The sequence below is a fragment of the Centropristis striata genome, chromosome 5 (genome assembly GCF_030273125.1).
Source record: "Centropristis striata isolate RG_2023a ecotype Rhode Island chromosome 5, C.striata_1.0, whole genome shotgun sequence".
Classification (NCBI taxonomy): domain Eukaryota; kingdom Metazoa; phylum Chordata; class Actinopteri; order Perciformes; family Serranidae; genus Centropristis; species Centropristis striata.
In genome coordinates, this window is record NC_081521.1 from 35,644,333 (window position 1) to 35,666,838 (window position 22,506).

Genomic DNA, 22,506 nt, shown 5'->3' on the forward strand with positions numbered 1-22,506 from the left:
TTGTTTAGGTATGACGTAGTAGGTTAACAGAAGGTTTTCATTGGTCCATCGCGCTGTCAATCACAAATGTCAGTTACAACGCCCTCTCTGGATGTTTGACACCTATTTGGAACTTAGGTCAGCTTTCTTACATTTGTCCTTACTAAATTAAAGTTTGTCGAGTTTGTTAATTGCATAAATATTGTTAGACTTCCTTTTGCTATCGTAATGACGGATAGTATAATGTCTCTTCTACAGTAATTGTGAATTAGCTAATTAGTTTACTTAAATTACCCAAATATTTAACTTAGCTATTTGCATTGCATTAGCATAATTCCGTGTTTTTGCTACTTTGGGACAGCAGGAAGTACCTGGGAACACACTTCTGACATAATATCGCAAACAGTTGCTTATTAACATATCCAGCAGTTAAGGAGCAGCATGCTCATTAATTTGGAGTCCTTTTTTGTCCATCTGATGAATGTAAGTCCAATATTCACACTCTTTTAGCTGTTTTTGGTCTCTACCAACTCTTGAGGGAAATATCTCTTTTTCTGCTAAATGTTCCACCATGTTCACAACTAGTCGCTACCTGGGTCTGCTGTTTGGTGCTGGGCAGTGGTGTAGTTGAAGTTGGTGTACTAGCATTAGCATAACATTAGATATACTTTCCTCTGGTATATATTCCATTGGCTTTTTGGCTGACAGGGGGGTATACTGTTAACCGTCAGAAAAAGTGGTGGGTATTTACACCTCAGGTGAACCTGAATCTGTCCTCCACTATGCCACTGGTACTGAGCTGGTGGGCTTTTTAGAGCAGCAACCTGATTAGCGCATTCCATAAAACATGTCTACAAAATAAGCCAGGCTTATATTGGTTAGTCTGACTCATTCTCAGTTGATTTGGATCTTTAAAGCAAATTTTGTCAGTAACAGAACTTAAACTATGTTGAATTTGCTTCATGATCTGAATCAAAAAATGAAAATGGGTCAGACTAATTGAAATAAGGTTTACTGGCTTACCTTATGGACCAAGCCACAGGTGTTAAAAGTGAACCCAATGTGAAAATGTCTTAAAGCTGCATTCTTCCAAATGACCAGCAGGGGGTGACTCCACTGGCTGCAAAAATAAAGTTGATAGAAGTCTATAAGAAAACGACCCTACTTCTTACTTGATTTATTATCTTAGTAAACATTTTCCTAATGAGTTTATAGTTTTCTAATAAATAATTATATTCTACCAAGTGCAGTACTTGAAAACCCTTGACATTGGCTTTGGTGCCTCATGGTTTGGGATCCCACAGAACCCCCTTCAGTTTGTGTTAAAAACAATTACCATTAAATCCTCTAAATATTTACTTTTCTTTTTTTCTGACCTTATTAAATGTAGAAAAAAAATATATTTCTTCTGTTTGCAGAAAAGTCATTTGCATACAAAGAAATGTACAGGATGTTGTCCTACACGGTTACATTATGGTAAATTGGACCAAACTAGGACCTTTCATAAAGAAACTGTAATAAAACTTCAATGACATAAACCCTAATAGAACTGCATGTTGTCAAACAAAAGATATTACAGATATTGAGCATATGAATTTTCCCTGTATCAACCACATTTTACGTCTGAAGTCTCTTAGACCCCAAACAGAAGAAATGTTTCATTTCATTTTCTGTAGCAGACTTCTAAAACATGGCATCAAAATTATGTAAATAAGCAATTATTATGAAATGAGCAAAAAGTCAAGTACCAAGCTGATAAAACACTGTAAAATGTTTTTGAACTGTCTAACAAAACATTAAGGTCTGCTTCCTAGCATGTAAACAGGCCAGTATTGGAGGTAGCTGCTGTAGTATTTCATGGCATGTACATGTACCAAACACAAACTTTACCCCTTTTTGTAAGATAACTTATTCATTTCATTGCCAAACTGTTTCTCATTAAAATTCACTCAAGCAATTAGTTTTGCAGTTGAAAAGAGTCGCTACAAGCCCAGAATCCTTTGGTGACAATAGTTTTTAATGAGGTCAGTGTTTTGTATTGTCGACTGTTGCATGATATAGGCTTTCTCCATCAAAGTGCGCTACTTGGTGATTTTCTATTTTTACAGGGATTTCAAAGAGCCAGCCAGGTTGCTGTGGTTACAAAAAAGGACGTCTGGGCCCGCAGCTTTGCACAGGTAAGTGGAAAGCTTCAAAGATCTGTGGCAGTGGAGCGGAAACAGAACTATTGTTGTTTTCTCCAACCCACAGCTACAGCATCTTCTAATGAGACAATTAAAAATGATTTCTTGGACAGTAGAGGCAGGCCATTATATTGAATTATTACAAATACTTTGAACTACAATGGCAGCGCCTTTTATGTTGATTAATTGGTCACACGGGGATCAGTTACAACATGAAGGAGGTCTATATATAGGATGTAATCATTAACAGTGGTATCAGTACATTATATATCATTGTGGAATAAAACCAAACAAAATGCAGCCTGTAATTTAGGTGCAGCAGTGAATGTAACCGCTTCATTGTCAAGTGATAGTTTCGCAGTAACAGCAACAATCTGTTTATAATTTCCCAGCTTGAAAGCCACCTCGTATTTTCTTCTTTTTTTTTCCTTCTTAAAGAGCAATTTAGTTGACACCAGTGTAGAGTAAAAACAACTAAAAAACTCCAATTAGACTGCAGTATGCTGAGATGAATCGTGCAGCTGGCTGCATGACTTGGTGTTTCTGTTTGAATAACTACAGTATTGTAAATATGTATGGTGACATATCCCCCCTGGGCATTCACCACTTTATACAATGTCAATTTCAAGCCGCTTCTTTGCTGTCAATCAAAAGCCGCTTCATCACGCACCAAAAGAAACCACCATCACATGAAGGGAAGACAGCCTGTCAGTCAACACATATAGACATGTAAATCATCTCCAGTGCCGAGGTGTGTTTGGAGTCCCACTACACTCTGAGTGACCCTCTGCTGTCACAGCAGGACTGTATTCTAGTCACTAACATATCTCAATTACTTAGATTGAGTTAGTCACACAGGTACAGCGGCAGGTCATGGAAGAACAGTTCCCACATAATGATTTGCTGTTAATATTAGATTTCAGTCCCTGTGGGATTGTCACACTTAGAGCAGCTGGAGAAAATTACCTGCCAGCTCTCCGACAGGGAAGTGAGCTATATTTATTTATACCTTCTCCTTTTTTTTCTTAACACGTTGACATGCTTTTAAAGTGATAATTATTCTGACGCCGATATTCAGTCTTCAAACTATAGCTTTGTGATAGATGAATGTGTCTAAAATCATGACACGGTTTAGCAACAGTGGATGTTGCTGTGTTTGCGGCTGAGTTTGTGGCTGATTTGTTCACTGATGTTGATTATTCACTGGTGGCTCTCACTCTTTAAACCTATGAAATTATTTTCTGCACTATCTCCTTTTAGTACGGCTGCCCAGAACAGGATTTCTGTTTAATGATCTTCCTTGCCGTGAAATAAATTTGCTCACCAAGAGAGAGAACTGGTGCTTTGGAGCGAGGTTATTTAGATGTGTATTAGGCTGTAGTCTGCTTTTACATTTGCACTTCAGCTCATAAACTTTACCCTCAATGAGCAGAATACATAGTTTTCCAAGCTTAAATATCAACTTAAAAAGCCATAAACACATTGCTATGTGTTTAAAAGTATCTTATTCATCTCTTACAAAATGATAAATATCACATCTGTAAATCCTTTGCTAGACTTGTTTCTGCATGTATTGTATAAGAAGAGAAAAAAGGAGCTATTTAAGGAGTGCCCTCCTTGACTTCTGCTTGAGTGCTGATGACAAGTTGGATATCTTAGATGCATAAAAATGCGATTTTGACATGACTTCAAAAAGAGAAGCATACGGATGAGGTGGACCCTCTGCCAACAGAGAGACGAGGAAACAGATGGGTTTTACACAAACAGCACAAACATCAAGAACACTGAGTTAAAGAGCTTGGCAGTCTCACTTGATGAAACAGTGAGGAATGGAGGCGCTTTTAATGAGCATCTCTCCTGTGATGCAGAATGTGAAAAGACAAACTGTTAGCTCTTAAAGGGGCAGTTACAGTTGGTTGGCCTGAGTGGTTGGACTGAATGGTTTTATCAGCCTCTTGTTGAGTGACTTTGGTCAGTACTCATGCAGATTGGTCATAACATGGAGAAAAGAGAATGCCCTTGAGCAGAATATCTCCCTCAGTTGAATTATCCAGTTTAACTGATGCCGCCATCATCAACAAAACAAAGCTTGTTGTTGTTCGGTTTTTCATGCCGACAGTTGATGATCAGCCAACAGATGGCGCCAGATGTATGGGAAGGGTCAGAGCAAAGGCCGGCACCAGTTCAAGGAGTGTTGAATTGAGTAATGATAGCTGTTCTAATCACAACCATCGCATGTTGTTTGCTGCGTCACCTAAGAAACTCAGAGACAATACTAAAAAACTACCATGAAGAAAAGATTTTTGACCCTTTTTTTTTTTTTTAGAAGTGCAAACACAGGGAGATAGAGCAATGCATTGTGTTACCCATCTCTGTGTCCTGCAGAGGCATGCCTGTGACTGGTGGTGATTTCATTTGTTCTAACTTTAGCAATTATGGGCTATTCGTATTTATGCAAACATATCACAGAGGGGTAACTCAGCCAAAGAGGGCAAATGGGCTGTTGCCCCAGCAACTCTAGCCCAGCCAGGCATGTCCCTGCTACTCTATTACTTTTTTTTTTCAAAGTGAAAAATCACAGCCCATCACAAGTTCATAGATCTCAATGTGATGTCTTTGGATGTCTCTCTCTCTCTCTCTCTCTCTCTCTCTATATATATATATATATATATATATATATATATGCAATTTATCATATGATATATAATATATATGCACACTTGAGGGTCTAGAACCAGGACATATTTGGAGCTTTTGGTTGAGTAAACAACTGTTTTAGATAAATTATATGTTTATTGACTGATCAGTTAATCTAATTGTTTCAGCTCTACAGTCATCTTAGCAACAGAGATCATTTCTCTCTGTAGAGTAACCGATCAGAATTTGTAGAAATGCCATGGGGCTACAGATTACCGAATGCATGCCCTAAATGTTACTTTTAACATATTCCAGTAAATACTCAAATTAAGTAACACAGTTTGTGTTGTTTAATAGGTGTACGTGTGTTGCTATAGGTAGATATGTGCAGTAACCTTGTGGTAACCCCTCACCCCTTCAGAAGGCAGATATATCTTCAGACAGTCGCTCACAACATGATGGTGTTCTCAGGTCAATATCTTTGAAGTGAGAGTGTAGAGCGTTCAGTGCAGGTTGTTTTCAATAATTTACGTGTTATGTTCTGTGTGTGGTGATGGGAGGCTGCCGTGCCATAGAGTGTTGCAGGAATATGTATGAAAAGCTACGGTCTCCCCTCCTGCCTCACACTGCTGATCAGTCACAGCGGCTGTTGTTACACACACAGCTCACCCATGGGTGATGTAATTGGATTGCATGGGTCCCCATTTTACAGTCCATTGCCATGTAATGACATCAGTTATTTACTTTCATCATAAAATCTGATAAGGGACAACATCTGCCGGGATAAAGTTTGAGCGAGTACTGCACATGAATGTTGATGTGCAGGTCTGCAGCACTGCGAGCTGTTTGCTGCGTGCACCAGGATTAACACTCGGTTGTAAACTTGTCATTTGACTCTTAGAAAATGCAACATGTGAATACAGATATGATAGTATATTTAGTTTATCTTTAGTGACATAACTAGAAGCACATAAGGACAGCAATGCTTTCCCACACTGAAGAGATGAGAGTGCAGCAAAGTGTCTTGTTTCTGAGTCCCTGCTCTGCTCTGCTCTGCTCTGCTCTGCCTGCTGTCTCATTATACTGCTGCTGTGCTGCTGGAGGACACTGAAGGACACAAGCGATTGAATTCAAGTGTTGTATATTCCCTGGAAACCAATCAAGAAAAGCCCCAGAATAATAATCCCTGTCCGCTGTCATGATTCATTTTTATTTTGTTCCATATTTTTCTCTGGCTTTTGAGTCACTCAGAAAGAGTAGTCCCAGCATAAAATCAATGTTCCATTAAAATTTAATGACCAGGAAGGGCTTAATAGTGGTGGAACAGATGCCTCTGCTTTTGATAACGCCGACGTCTCAGGAACTCTTATTCAAAGCTGTATTGGTGTTGTCAGGTCCTCTGACCGTTCCTGTTCTCAGCTGCTGTGAAAAACAAAGGATATTGGCATTTTCTGTGCCTCGTAGCGGTGAAATTAAAAGTTAGTAAATTGACAGTAAAGCTCATAAAATTCATCAAACATTGACAGAGGAGGATACAGCTGATGGCACATTATAGCCATAACTATAATTACTCACTGTGTTAATGTTGACTAAGGGCTATTCCAAACAGATTCCAGATTCACCATTTTTTCTCAGTGCATTTCATATTAAACACATTTATATATTATGAAGAAAAGGTGTAAGGTAGATATAAAAAGTTATAAACATCAAACAGGTTTGCCTGACAGTGAACATCTGCAGGGTGTGTGCATGTTTTCTCAGTGATAAAAACAAAAACATCTCTTTGTACAGCCTGGTCTCCTAAAAAATACCTTTGATAATATTTCTTGTCTAAAATTGGAAATTGGGAAAATGGGAATTTTACAGTTACCGTCTTAAAAAATTCCCATAATGGTCGGGCTCTAGTTCTAATTTACGTAACAGACATACTTATTTTAACCCAAACCGTGAGCTTTTCACAAACCTAACCAAATCGTTTTGTTTCAATTTATTTTGTAAACTGCATGTTTTAAACTGCGACCGTAATTCAGAAGATAAGACTTTTCCCTTGAAAGGTAATTAAGAATACAATTTCTTTGTGTGGGAAGGTAATTTTTAGGAGACAGAGTTGCTTTGTGCTTTAATTAAATCAATTTTGACAATTTGAAAAGAAACAAGAGTGGACTTGTAGGTTCCTTGTGCTATTGTTTTTATTAACGTTATCATTGCTATTGTTGTCATCATTATTAATTGTAGCAGAACAAGATAAATCAAAACACCCCTCAGCAATCATGGCTTAAGTTTCTTCATACTCAGCTGGAACAGAGAGATAGTAAGAGAGAAAGAGAAAGAGAAAGAGAGAGAGAGAGTGAGAAAGAAAGTGGAAAATCTTAATCACTTTTTTTTTCTTTGAGGACCATATGGAAGGTTTCAAGCAGCCAACCATATGTTGAAGGCTTTTGTCATGGAAATCATACTTTTTGGCACTTTTTCATTGCGCAGCCAAGCCGGGCACATAAATAAAAGAAAACAAGAACAGAAAAATCATACAGAACATGATCAAATCTTTGAGAATACACAGAGTTTGAAGGTTTTTTGTCTGTAACTTACAACAGATAGCTTTTTTTAATCAAGACACTCCCTGATTCACATGGCCACCCAGACTGCAATTGGTACCTGTATTTGTCTTTTCTTTTTAATAAAAAAAGACAACATGAATAGAAAAAGAGCAATTAAATGTCTACATGCATTGTCATATTATTGCTGTGATATATTTACAAATATATTTACAAAATCATCAAAGAGGAACAATGTTTCCCTACATCTAAATTCAGAAGTTTAGAATCAAATTGTGCCTCCTTCTCTTTCATGAATATTTTCTCTGAGGACGATCTGTAATGCTGCCAGTTTTAGATACAAGCCTACAGTACATTTTCAATTGATGTTTTTAATGATCTCAATGCTTTTATCTGCCTCATTAAAACACAGTCCCCAGATTTTGGAGATGCATCATATCCCGTTCCCACTGTTAAACATTAAACGCATAAAAATAATCTATAGGAAGTAGTGATTTCTGCATTAGTTCAATAATACAGCGATGTGCCAAAGTGTGTGTTCTGCAAGTTAATAAGGAGACAGGTGGTTTGGATGCTCTCATGCAGTGATTCAGCTGTAGCACTTAGACCACCATTGACAGGGTGATGGTGAAACAGGGAGCAGAGGGCGGACAAATCGAGCAGAAACTCCCCTTTTCTCTCTTTTCTCCTCAATTTTGTGTTTTGTTTTGTTTTTAGGGCGAGCTCAGCATTAACGCGATCGTGTCATCCATTTGGAATATGCAAATCGCTGACAGTGCATTTGCCTGCTGGTGCTTGACCTTCCCCTTGGAGGTCGCTCACCGACTCAATTACGCTCCCTATCTGCAGTCTGTCTGCAAACACCTGTTATCCTCCCACACTCCACCACCCTCCGCCAATCCCACTTCAGCACATCTCATCCTCGGTGCGTCTGTTTAGAGGCAGTTGGGACGGGATGAGGAGGGCTGGTAGGGGAGGGGGGCGGCGGGATGCAGGGGCAAATGACGGGGGAGTTAGAAGTGCACTACAGCGTGTTGTTTTTCATACAACACATCTTAAAAACTTTCTCTACCAAGACAATTCACATCAAGATCATTTCCATTAGTGCTGGTTAAAACCTGTGTTCACTCTCTCTTTTAACACCTCAGAGATTTGCTTAGTTGTTTTTAACAGCGCAGAATAAAGCAGCGGTGATTTTTAATTTAACTATATTTTAATGCTTTATTATGTCAGTGACCTAAATTAGAATTATTGTAATCCTGTTTCATAACCTAGCATTCAGTCAAATCACACAACTGCCTCTCAGCTGCCAGAAGAGATTTGGTTTTACCTGGTTGCTTTTTAAAACAAAAGAGTTAAAATAATAATAATAATTATAGACCAGCAGCCTTTTCCAGTCGAATTAACACCTGTAGCAGATTTGGACTTGCTGTATAAAGGATTGAGTGTTGCTCATAGTTACTGCATCATTATTGCTTTTGCACATTTAAAACCTTGGTGTAACTAGATTACACCTACATTATTATACAACAGCAAGTGTTACATTTTAATGGCGATGTCTACATGCACATCGCCATGGGCCATTTCTGGGAATTATTTATTGCCTGACATTTAAAGACAAAAGAGCCAAAAATCTCCAGTCACGAGGAAGCAGTGGACTTTTTGGGAAAACAGCAAGATGGAGAATATTTTAGTGTTTCGTTATCATCGTTTCTTTTTATTGCCCTAAATCGACTGAAAACAGGACAGCTGTGATTGTTATACATGTCAGTTGCTGTGTCAGTAAAGTTATTGCCACGAAAAACAAAAGTTAATTCTGCATTCATTCATTTGAAGTCTCCTAACACTGGTACTGTACATTGTTCCTCTTTAAAAAACTAAGTCCCATGGACTCTCTACAGTTTTCATGCATATAAACATTTTCTTTGAAGATCAGCAGCATCTTACAAGGTCAATGGATGTTCATTTTTTAAATTATAAACAATAAATAAATACATGATAATTAACAAATAAGCAAGTCTTCAATAAATACACAAAATAAGGTGAATAAATAAATAGATAAATAGGTAGTTAAATAAAGTATTTACATGATAAATAGATGGTATGCATCTAAACCGTGGGCGGAGCTTTGAGCGACATATAAAACAGACAAACAGAATAATTTGACTGTCACTTTGTAACTGAGGGTGTGTGAGTCCATACCTTCACTCTGAGGTAACACTGGCAGAGGGGGAGCACCTCAAACACTGGGTGAAGATTGCTCTTTAAGACTGGACGATGCACCATAAAGGCAGCAGAGTTTATGCAAGCCACCATGGTGGAGGAAGAACAACGAGAGTTTTCATTGCTATAGACAAGTCAACCGCACATGGCACTTATAACAATAGATCATTTGGTCTGGCTCCCAGTGTTTTAGTCCAAGTCTGTACATCAGGGTGAGACTATGAATTTGATGCGTGATAACCTGTTCAACAGGCCTGTTAGACGTTTTAAAATCACTGCTCTTGCAGATTTGAATTGAATGACCTATGGCCTGTGATAGTGTATAGCTTATTTAAATTAGCTTCTTTTTTTTTTCAAATACCCACAGTTACAAAGATGCTTTAGATCAACAAGGGATAATAAGCACAAAAAAATAAATTTAGAAAAATCAAATAGAAAAATAACATCCGTTGAATTGAAACATTGGTGTGGAAAAAGGGGGTTGTCTTTTTACCTTTTAAAATGATCTCCCTTTTTTGCAAATACTGTCATAGTTCACATTTTCATAAAAAGTTCATGTTGGCAGTTGCAAAAGAATTCAATTCTTAGCAAATAAAAAGCAGCATAAAAATACAAGAGGTCATTTTGTCTCTAAAAAACAAAAGAACACTGTTAGTCCTTTTTTATGTTTTTTTTTTCATTTTCTCATTACTATTTGCTATAAAATATCAGGAATCTAAATATTATTACTATTGATATCAATATCATTATAGTCATTGATAAAAATTCACATGCCAGGCCTCATATATAATTGTGTGTGTAAGTGTGTGTGCACACGTGCGTACATTAATATGTGTGTGTGTGTGTGTGTGTGTGTGTGCGTGTGTGTGCGTGTGTGTGTGTGTGTGTGTGTGTGTGTGTGTGTTTGCATACATGTCTGTGTGAGTGTGTGTGTTGACATGAACCCACGTCCGTGCGAGCACATGTTGCTTAATTGTGTACAACTATCATCTACAGTCTCTATTTGGGGGAAGGTTGTTTGATTGTATGTTTCTGTGGACGATTAGCTACTGTGCAGGGAAAAAATCCAGCATCTTTTGAAATTGTCTTTGCCATAATCATTAGAGTTTCTTCACGTAATCTCAGTGAAAATATTGCTTTCTAAAAAAAGGGAAGAAAAAAGGCATGGAGGGCAGAGTGAACAGGGTTATTGGTTGTGAACCTACAACAGGGGTTCAAAATTTTGCTTCTTCCTCGTGGTTAGTCTTCTGATCCAGAGTCGTCTTCGTCCGCAGAGCCCTTGAAGCAAGCCGACTCATAGTGCTTGTTCAGGTAGGACTTGAGAGCGAAGGTCTTATTGCAGCGCTTGCATCTGTAGTGCTTGAAGGCAGAGTGTGTTTGCATGTGGGCGCGGAGGTTTGAACGGTCAGCAAAGGCTTTGCCACAGTGTGCGCAGGCAAAGGGCTTCTCCCCCGTGTGTGAGCGCATGTGACCTTGGAGGAGCCACGGCCGGCTGAAGGCCTTGCTGCACACGTCGCACTTGTGCTTGAGGTCGTGGGTGAGGATGTGCATGGCCAACGCTGGCATGGACACGTACACTTTATTACAGGTGGGACACTTGCGGGCCATCTTGCTGTCCAGGCTGCGGTGCGTCTGCTTGTGTCTGCTGAGGTTGGAGGAGGTGGCGTACGTCTTGCCACACTCGTTGCAGGAGTGGCGAGCCGTGCCGGTGCCCCTCTCCTGAGCCCCGCCGTTGGCACTGCTGCTTCTCGAACCTCCTCCACGACTCTCGGTGTCTCCCTTCCGCCTCGAGCGCCCGTCAGAGATGAAGAAGGCATCCATGGTGTAACCCTCGGCCAGGGCCTCCGATTCACCACTGTAGAAGCCACTGGCGGTCATGCCAGACTGCGGGCTGTCGGGGTGCTTCAGGTCGGGGTCACAGTACTCCTCTCCGCTGCTCACCTGGGTGTAGAGGGGATCTGACACCGGCGAAGCCAGCTTCAGCTCCATCTTCTTCTCCCCCTGGTATACAGATGGCGTGATGTAATCCTGGATGTAGCCTGAGTAAGAGACACACGCAAACACAGTTGGCCAGGGGTTGTGATGGATAAGGACACAGTGACATGCTGGTGATTACACGATTATCATTTTGGATGATTGCCCTTTGTAAAAATAGTGAAAGAGTGAGCGTCAGCACTGAGGTAATTGCATTTTTTCCAGAACTCACAGGTGGAACGCACAATAGAGCAGTGATGCAGGGAAACATGGGCTGCATTTAGGAAGGTTTACAGTGAGGACGAGAACTAGATAATAGCTGATCAAAGAAGTCTCCTGTCTAAGGAGATGCATATTAAAATAAAGTAGTCTGATTAAATGTCCTTTTCTTCATTTATGATAAGTCAGTCTTCTTTGGCTGTGACGTGTCTCCATGTTTCATCTCTGAACCTTGACAAAACCTTAATTTTTTCAAATGTTTTTTTTTAATGCAGGTGTTTTTAAAACACACACACACAAACACACACACACACACATAAATAGAAAAAATTGCATCTCTGATTTGAGAGTGCATCATGTATTAACTATGTTTTATTGTTTGCTGTAAACAAATGCATTTTTTGGTTTTGGACCAGATGAACATGTTGCACCTTGCTGTTTACACCCTGTAGGATTTCATGCTATTTCTTGAAGCACGGTTAAGCATGATGCAGCAAAGCACAAGGCACCACGAGTGATTTAAAATGTCCCCAATTGTACAGAGCATGATTTCAGAGAGATATATTTTCGTTGGCATCATTCATGTCTTTCCTTTCCCTCAGAAGCAGCCCAGTGCCAGAGAAGCTAAAAGGCTTGCTGGCAGCTAAATGCATCCAAACAGTACTCAATACATTCTTATGCTGTGACTCTTAGGAGCTGAATTAATACTAAATGCATTTTACCTCCAGGGTTGATATCGGTTGAACATATGAGTGCAAATATAAAAGGTGGTGAAATTCCTTTCCTCAGAGAAATAGTGCATAACTGCAGAAAAAAGCCATTCCTAAGCACTGTGTGCAGCAAGCAGTGGAAATTAGGTATTGACTGCTTTTTAATGAAATTCAAAGTTTTGAACTGATCAATAGGCTATCATATGTAAAATAGTGCAGCTGTTAGAGAGGATAGAAATAGTGCGAGGAACAGATCAAGTATCTGCGACACAAAATAATAGTTTATTGAGCTCAGTGTGCTTGAGGCCTGATAATGTGAGACACGTTGTTTGTGAAGAGGGGTCACCTGTCTGCAGCAGCGAGCAACTGAAGTGCCTTCAAGAAACAGGCCATTAAGAAATCAGTTGAAGTGCTCTCTTACTACAGCGTCTCCATTCCCAAGGGTTTCTGTTCACACACCCACTCTGTCAAAGACATGACCATGACACCCGGGGACAGGGGAACACCAGGTCTGTGCACACATTATTATGCTGCACTGCATGGGTTCACTGTTTTACGCAGATGGTGTTTGTCCGAGAGAGCGCAACACTTTATTTTTCCCAAAACCAGAAATGTAAAAAGTCGAAATATTATCTGCTCATGCCTGTTTGTTTTTTTTAAACAAAATTTTCACAGTTGCAATTAAATGTATAAATGCTGCAGCTTCAGCAATTATTTGTAGCTAAATTACACTGTTTTACTGTCACACTACAGACTGCTATGAATATAGCTGAAGGGCCTCCAAACTACATACAACAACATGGCCCTTATTTATAAAAAAAAAATTTCAACAAAACACTGTGTCAATGTAAGCCGAGTTGTTTACTATATTTCAATTACCCAAGGTCAGACATGGAGCTCATCATTTAGGACTCGCGCTGTATCAGCCTTTACAGCTCATAGGCTCGTTTCTCTAATGCAAAGTAAGCATGTAATTAATGGACCCTCTCAGCCACCCCTCTTTGTTGTTCGACAGACACTCAAGTCAAATGTCTCCACAATGGGGGGAAAGAAAATCTCCTGGCACGGCAGAAGTGCTGATGTTAGGTATTTCAGCCACGCTGTGAATTCTTTTATTTCCCTCTTCTCTTTTTTTTTTGGACTCTGCACGAAAAGATTCTTTTGTTCAAATTAAATGCCTTTTGTCAACACAGTGTAGTGCCTTATCTTTCTTTTCTTCTTTTTTAATATAATGCTTTTTTTTATGGTGTTGAACAATAGATTCAGGAACAATAGAGAGTGACAATAATTACATACACATGGATTATCTAATAATATAAGATTGTGCAGCAGGAAATCTAAATAACATTCATTACAAGCTACTAAATGTGCCTGGTAAATATATGGGAAAACTAATGTTTTTATTCCTTGCAATAAATCTTTAGATTTTACCCAATTAGTTGTTATTAATTTAGTAAAGCATTATACTTCATAAACCAGCCCAGATATTTTAAATTTCTTTAATCCTGATCCATCCAAAATGCACTGAAGCTTGTTATTGATGCGGTTGAATAACAGGTGGGCATCGTCACAACATTTAGCTGTGGACTGTGAAGCCTCTCTCTGTGTGAAAATATCCTAACAAATCATAACAAAGACGCACATATGGCCCTTTAAACGTGGCCACAAAATGGAAGCGGCGAGCTTAAAGCAGAGCATGAAAGTGAAGGTCGCCTCTCGGCTCTGACTGGAGCTGACTGTGTCCGGTCCGTGTGTTGACCACAGTGCAGCTATGTGCCTTTCTTCATGTTTACTGTACAACCTCTGTCACGTGATCAGCCTCATTGCTGCCCCAAGCATTTTTGTCTCCTTTTTCTCCTTCCCTTCGCTATCCCTTCAGCCGAGCCCCCCACCTCCCTCCCGGCTCTACTGTACAGTGTGTTGATGTCTCTTGTGGCGGCGATAGGCCTGCATGGCTGAAACTCTAACCCCTGCTAGTTTTCAAATGCCCGGAAGGAAGAGAAAGATGTAGTGGAGCGATGGGGGTGGGGAGACTGTGCATGCTCCATTTGGATGGGAAGAGGGGGGCAAGGGAGGATCGGACCGTGATGGGAACTCAAGGACAATAACAGCTAAGGACAAATGTATCATCCGATACTCATCTCTCATATTCATGAATTTTTTAGTCCACATGATGACCAGATATAGTCAGCCTATGTGTGCTCAGCCACCACAGGGTTGGTGCAGTCATACAAATACGTAACTGGAGCTTCTCCTGATTATACACACGTTTTGTTCCCTATTTACATAAGCTAATCCGTGGCTGTGACCTGAATTGTGTCTGTCCTTTGCTGGAGTCAAAAAACAAAAGTCTGGGAGCAGGGTGATGGGGGTGGGGTGCCACTGGAGAGGATTATTTCGGATATTGATGCAAAAATCAGCTGGCTGCATGTAACCTCTCACATTAATTTTACACACTACGAGCATGTTATTAGCTGAAGCAAAAGAAAATCTCAGTCCGACACAAAAACAAAAGAGGAAGCCATCTGTGCTAAGTGTGGAAATGTCAGGCATGCTGAAATCTGCACCGGAGCTGTCTACAGGCTGGAGTGCTAACACATCTTTAACTGGAGCAGGGCAGACTGGAGGCATGTTAACTCACCATTCTCACTGAGACGAACCCCAAGGCTGGTCACCGAGTCTGTGATGGAGCGTGCAAAAGTGAACGAGTCGTCCAGGTGGTGATGATGATTGGAAGTGGCCACATTGGACGAAGAGAAATCATCAAGCTTGATCTTCTTGACCAAAAATGAGCGGGGCATGTTTCAATGGATAAAAACACAGAGCTGAGAAAAACGCATGAGCGAAAATGAAAGACCCTCTGTGGAAGCACACGAGCAGAGCCGGCTTGACGGTAATCCTTGCGGTTAATGTGAAGACAACGGCCAAAAACATAAGATAAGAAAGAAAATGGAAACCAGTGGTGAACAAGGCTGACGGCAATGCTGTGTGAAACTCTCTGGCTCCCCCAGCTTCCCCCAGAAAAATAAAAAAATAAAAAATAAAAGCGATCCTGTTCAGCACTGGATAGCTCCTGTGATGCAGCAGGCTTAAGGGACCAGTGAGGAAGAGAAGAGATGGAGACAGACAGAGAGAGGAGGGAGAGAGAGACTGTCAGACTAGCTGAGATCAGCAATCACGCCAGCCTTTATATGGGGCACAGGCAGTGGAAGATCAGGTGGTGCTGCGAAATGGAGCTGCTTAGCTTTAATCCATCAAATGTCCCCGGGGACACACATCAAATTACTACTGAACCGTCTGTGCATTCGCACACAGACAGAGGAGAAAGAACACAGCCAGACCCCCACTGCCCCCACTGCTGCTCCCCCTTCTCCTCTCCTCCCCTCCCTCTTTCACCCCGCTTATGCTCCATGCTCGGAGGAGGAGTAAAAGAGGAGGGCAGACAATGGAGATGTGGATGAGAGCACACTCAGTGTCCTGTCCCCCATTGTTTTCAGATGAAGTGGCACAGTTTATGTTTGCCTTGTACAGGCGCTGCCTCCCTCATGTCATCTCTGTTACCTCAAACAGCCTCAAATGTTGCCGTCCCTTCGACACACTGCACTGTACTCACATGCTGAGAGCACACATACAGTACAGGAGAGGTTATCTGAGCGTCTGGGAGTGCTGGACCTTTTTGTAAAGCTGCACTGGATTCCAGCACTGTTGACAAGCCAGCTTCTGGGAAGTACTAGTGCTGCACTGCTTAGCTCGCCTCTCTCCCTCCCCATTACCACTGCACAGATGTGCATCCTGCCATGCGTGGCAGTGAATTATCTGATTAATTAATTACATCTTTTTTGATTAGGGTGAAATCTAGAATTAGATCCCTGTTTGCAAAATTGGCTAGATATCTCTGGGTTGGTTCTGTATGTGTGTGGACTTGTTAGCTCGCTCATTTTATGTTACATTATTACTTTGTGATTTTGTCATTGGAGCTCAACATTTGGTGTTCGCTTTTTATTTAGACAGATTCAATTCCATGGTTGTTTCTAAAAGCACAGTGGAACGTTTTCAAGTGAAACACAAATGATGCACCTGTTTGATTCACCATCAACAGGAAACACTTGTTTGATTAATTAATGTCTCGTGGAAATAAATCAACACATTTAACTAACACTTCTATTTCTGTTTTATGACAGAGAGAAAATTCTCCATTAAAGGAAAAAAAAATAGATAGATGATAGTTATAAGCTGTAACGCTTACAGTTAGTTTGCTATTCATTATTTTATTAATTGTTTTGTTTCATTTTGTCCGTGAAAGCATCTATTACAATTTTTCTAGAGACCCCATACGACATGTTTAAATTGCTTGTTTTCTGGACCCAACAGTTGACAACTTAAAGATATTTAATTTACAGTGAAAAACCAAATAATAATCATTTTAAAAATCCTCATATTCAAACAGCTGTTACCAGAGAGCACATTTGCATGATAATTGTTGTAAAACAAAAATCAATTTTCAGAATAATTGGTGGTTTAATTATCAGGGGTTCTACAAATCAATAAATAGACAAAAGATTGTTTTAAAATCATATTCATTTTACATATTTTTTTCTACCTTGATGTATTTTTTCAAAATTCAAAGTCATTTATGTGAAAATAACATATCTCAAAAAATTAAGATCACTTGTATATAAGTGCTGTTAAATTTTTTTCAAACTAATTAGTAAATAATTGCCAGCTTTTTTGAAAATTGAATAATGGTTAAAGTAATTTTTCGGGCAAAATTGGCAGAAGATACTGTTTATATGATATTAATTATATAATATCATCATCATATCATATTAATATTAATATTAATATATTTGGGCTATAAACTGACAAAACAAGACATTTAAAGACTTCATCTTGGAATATGAGAAACTGGGATGGACATATTCACTTTATTATAGACCAAACAATGAATTAATCAATCAAAAAAAGAATCTGAAGATTAATTGATAATGAAAATAATCAGCATTTTTTTAGATTCCATGGAAACATAATTAGGTAACACAGCCGTTATGCTCTGTTATGTTCATCAAAGATGAAAGGGTCATCTATAACTGATTTTGCATATGAATATATTTTGCATCTAATGTTAACCAGACTCCTAAAATTGTGTTTGGATGTGGTTGAAGGTGCCATAGATTTAACCAGACGTTTAGGGGTGCCCCCTGGCCTGGCTCGCTCTAAATCCTCCCTGCCACTTACAGTGACCCTGCAGCTCGGACGTGGCGGGTTTCAAGAGGGGGTGGTGTTAAATCAGTGGGGTCAGGATTTATCACACGTATGTGATTGTACATTACAGCACAAGTTCACATTGCTGTCACCATGCCAAGCTTGTAGTGCAGAGGCAAGGACAAGAAAGGTCAGGGGAAGAATCATTGTCTTAATAATAAGCTGTGGGGAGGGTTTCTGTTTTTGTGGTGAAATAGCTTTTTTTCATCGACACTCTTTTGTATGAGTCATCTTATGAAGCAACATTTTAATAACAAAATCAGTTCCAACTCTTTAATTTTCTAATTGCATCACAAGATACTTCATCCATCCAGCCATTAACTTTAGGTTCTTGTGTTGATTGGCTGCTGAAAATAACTTGATCTGTTCATGAGAAAAAACATCTCCATGAAATAAAATTCTTTTTTCCATGTAGCAGTGAGGTTAAATGAGCAATGAACCTTCCTTGACTTAAATTGAGCTTTTCAGGCAGCTTCTCAAACCTGATGCTTCTTAAACTACCGTAGCAGAAGCTCTCATTATTCTTCTCTTTGTACAGTGCAGTGGAGCACAGCCAGTTTACCTCTTAAAAGTATAAACATGGCACACAACCATCAATATGGTGAGTTCTGTGGAAATGTTTTGGTGTTGGAAGAAGAGCTGAGAAAAAATTCAATTACAGGCTTCAACTAACAATTATTTTGATTATCGATTCATTTTTTAGTGTCATCTTCAAATGTCTTCGACCAAACTTCAGACATTTCAGTTTACAATTACCCCATCAGTTAACCTTCCCAGTTGAGGTGTACTTTTCAGTATTTTTGCTTGAAAAAGACTGAAATTATCAATAAAATAGTTTTTTTCTCCTGATTACTTTTTCTTTCAATCAACAAAATGCTTTCATAGAAAGTAGCACTTGTTTTTTTCTGATTTGATTGATCAGAACAGCCATGAACAGCGCAAATTTCTAGGCATTAGTGCAGTGTTGGTAGTCTTTGCCTCAGAACTGCCTTCAGTTTCCTGTCCTCCATCTGGAAAGCACGCTGATATATGACGTCAAATCCAAAGAACCCCTTTCTGTTTGATATGCATGAAGAGTTTTCTAATGTTAAGTATTCCGATGGATATTTGAACATCAAGTTAATGAGTTTATATGAATATATTATATGCCATGTTGTTATATGTATTGATATTGGAAAATATCAATACATATTAAAAATAATACATATTTAAAATATTTTTAGATTGGCCGTATCACCTAGCCCTACCAGATAATGGAAGAAGCCACCTCAGCATGTTTACAGTAGTGTTAGATTAAATAGTCTGCTTTACATTAATATAATCTGCAGATTAATTATTGCATCGTTCCACCACATATAAGTGTGACTGCTGAATTAACGAAAGAGTGCAACAAGTTAGCTACAGGTTAGAGGTGAATTGAGACAAAGCAGGAAACATGCTGTGATTGAAACATCTCTCAGGTTACTTGTATCCAGCAGCAGGCCAATTGTTTTTCCCCCTCCTCCTCCTCCTCCTCCTCCTCATGCCAGAGCTCCGGTCCACTTATGGCCCCCAGACTCCCTCTGACATGTGGTCACTGCCTCAGGACGTTACCATAGTGACTGACCCCCTCGGGCTGGAGGAATGGTTTTTACTCTGCAGTGCTGGAGCGAGGGGCTCCGGTCAGATGGGGGGGTGGGATCGTAGAGGCTGTGATACAATCAGCCTCATTAACATCCTGTATGGCCCTCCAGGGTTATGGAGATGACCTGACCGGCTGAATGAATGAAGTCAATCTAGTTGATTTGTTTCTTCACACTGTTCCACAAGAGACACTGCAGATAATTAAACCATCTACATGAACACTTATTATCTCCATTTACACACATGTGAAGTCTGTTTAATAATTCTATTTCCAGCTAATTCACACACCTGTCATGAAAATAATGTACCAAACAGGAATTATGATTTTCACTTGAATTGTGATGCATTAAACCCCGAAACTTCAGTGCTTCATACTTGGCATTGCTTATATAACGTCACTCTGGGCTTGTTGGGCTAGGTGAAGAGAAGCTAAGAGTCCATTAAGCAAAGCCATCTATAATTTACCTCACTCTTGCTTACTGGGTCACTTCAATGAGGCTTTTTGTTTTTTTTTTAGCTGCTGCAGCAGGACACTGTTGTGCTCTTTAGAAATACAAGAGCTGATGATGATTAAACCGTTTGAAATAGAATATGAGCACACATTGGATGCAACAAGTATTTATTTTAAAAGAAAATTCTTATTTAAAGGCATTATGTGGCAGCATGTGTCTGGCACAAATATCCTTTTTGCACAGACATGGCTCAGTGAAGAAGGTCATGAAACCAATATTTAACATTTACTGTGGATTTTCAGTCCAACATGAAGTCTGAATGGACCTTAACTGCCTCCCCAGCCGTACTGTATCTAATGCTGTTTGGCAGATAGTTCAGTGTATCACTCATGCCCTATTTGGCTTGTGTCTGCCTGTTGTCCTGCATGCATCTCGGAGCGTGTGTGCATTTGTTGTCCATGGGCAACTGTTCAGTAAATAGGGCAATTAAGTGTGAAAAGCAGAAAGGAGCTAGCATGTTCCTATCTCTTTGGTGGGGGAGATAATTTATGCTAATAACATCTCTACCGCTCAAGCTGCCCAAAAATGATAGCAGACCCTTTTGGCTTCAGAAGAATCTTTTCATCCTCTTGGAGAAAAAAAAAAGTGGTTTCTCAACACCTTGCAAATAAGACAGCTGTGTGGCAGTGAATGAATCTCTCTCCCTCTCTCTCTCTCTCTCTGCCTTTCATCTCCAGATGATAATCTTTTCTCCTTCACTGTCTTGTATGGTGCATGTTTGTTCTTCATTTAGCCTGTGGAATACTTGAAACCTAGTTTCCCCTTCGTCCCCCCGTCTCCCCCCCTGCTCTCTTACAGCCTCACACCCTGCACACAATCTATCATCATTTTTCCTTCAAGAGCCGTCATAGGAAGTAGCAGCATGCGTGAATGTATTACTGTAAATAGTATCCTATGCATGAGTGATGCTTCTTAATAACACTTAAGAAGAAGCTTGAGCTCAGTATGCTGTTCATGTGGCATAAATTCCTCTATCATACTGAGGGGTACAGAGGCATTGGGTGGCTGTGGGGAGCAGGGGCCGTGATGGCAGTTCAATAAATAACCTCGGTGAAAGTGGGAGCAATAAACCATATGAGATCTCTACCAGCTACCCACTATCATGCTCAGCGAGGAGCTCTCATGTCAGCCACTAAGAACTAATGTGTCAGCGTCCAAGGCCGAGATAATTTCTTTTGTGCATCAGAGAAATAAAAAAAAACCTGATCAAAATCTGTGTTACACTAAACATTCTCAAATCATCAGCCACTGGTTAGCTTAGCTTAGCTTAGCTTAGCGCCGAGACTTGAAACGGGATGGATAGCTTTTTTTTTTCAAAAGGAAACAAAATAAGCTTGCCAACTCCAACAAAAACAAGGTGTGTTTACATTAGGGATTTGTTTTTAATTATAAGCATCCCTGTTCATGACTTTTGTTTGCTAAACCATGCCCACTTTTGAGCAATCTAATCACAGCAAAAAATATCTGGGGTGACTAAACCATGCCTATATATTCTGTGACTTCAAACCTGCAATAGAGTTTGTTTTTGTGTGTTTCTGCCTCAGTGCAGCAGAAACAAGTTGTTAATACACTAATGACAAATCATCACCTTTTAAATTAATATTGTGCAACAGTTGCTTACGCATCTAGCCTTTACAGAGCAACATTATGATCCATTTAGAGTCATGTTTGTGACCACCTGATGAAAGTAAGTTCAACATTTCAACTCTTTTTCAAGCTCATCTGTGGTCTCCACCAACTCCTGTGAGAAATCACATCAAAAAACACTCATGTATGTGTCATTCTGGAGAGCTCTGACCAACAGCTCATTTTGTTGTTTAATTTTGACGATTTAATGGTTCCTGCCAAGAAACAGTCCAGTACATAAGCCCCTGTAAGCCCTCTTGTAGGTTGATTCTTTAAAATCTTTGGACAGACCCAGGCTAGCTGTTTTCCCGTTTCCAGTATTTAGCTAAGTGAGCTTACCGCTTGTTGTAGATTTATACTAAGCGTAGTGTTATTGATCTCCTCATATGACTACCATACAGAGAGCGTATTTTTCAAAATCTCAAACTTTTCCTTTAACTTGGAATAAGTTTGCTTCTTTTATTGTCTCCCAAATGTTATTTTCTATTTCTTAAGAAAGTTATGGTCATTTAATTCGCAGCCATTTCACTGAAGCAGTTCAGTGTGGTCCTGGTGATAAACTTTAATTTTGTAATGCTGTAATTAAACCTTAACTATAATAGTCATCATTGCACCTTGCTCTGATTTATCGGGAAATAATTGTTCAGATAATCTTAGTTTAAATTAATTGGGTTAATTAATCACCACTGTGTCCTCGCCCTCCCTCCCTCAAATAAAGGCATTGTAAGTCTTTTCACATTATGTTCCATCACGAAGGTCAGAGCAGTGGGTAATAGACTGTCATTTCCAATTTGTACTTCCACGCAAAGGAAGAGCAAATGCATTAGTGAGATGGTATCAGCCGTTTAAAATTAGACAACAAATGAACAGATTTGCATGCATGCAGCATGAATGGAGCAGTGCAGCAGAAAGATTACTCAGTGTTGGGTGCAGCAGCAGCAGGTCTGAAAAACAATTACACACCGGTTACTAATTTTCTCTTTTAGGATACAGTACACCTGTT

At 39.6% G+C, this 22,506-nt stretch overlaps 1 protein-coding gene across 1 annotated transcript; it reads right to left on the bottom strand.

Moving 5' to 3' along the window:
* Positions 1-9,042: 9,042 nt before the first annotated feature.
* scrt2 (scratch family zinc finger 2) lies at positions 9,043-15,634 on the bottom strand. Its single transcript, XM_059333536.1, has 2 exons — positions 15,122-15,634; positions 9,043-11,616 (listed from the first exon to the last, which is right to left on the bottom strand). Exons 1-2 carry the CDS (start codon positions 15,279-15,281, stop codon positions 10,817-10,819), a joined length of 960 nt encoding a protein of 319 aa, XP_059189519.1. The 5' UTR covers positions 15,282-15,634; the 3' UTR covers positions 9,043-10,816.
* Positions 15,635-22,506: the final 6,872 nt, after the last annotated feature.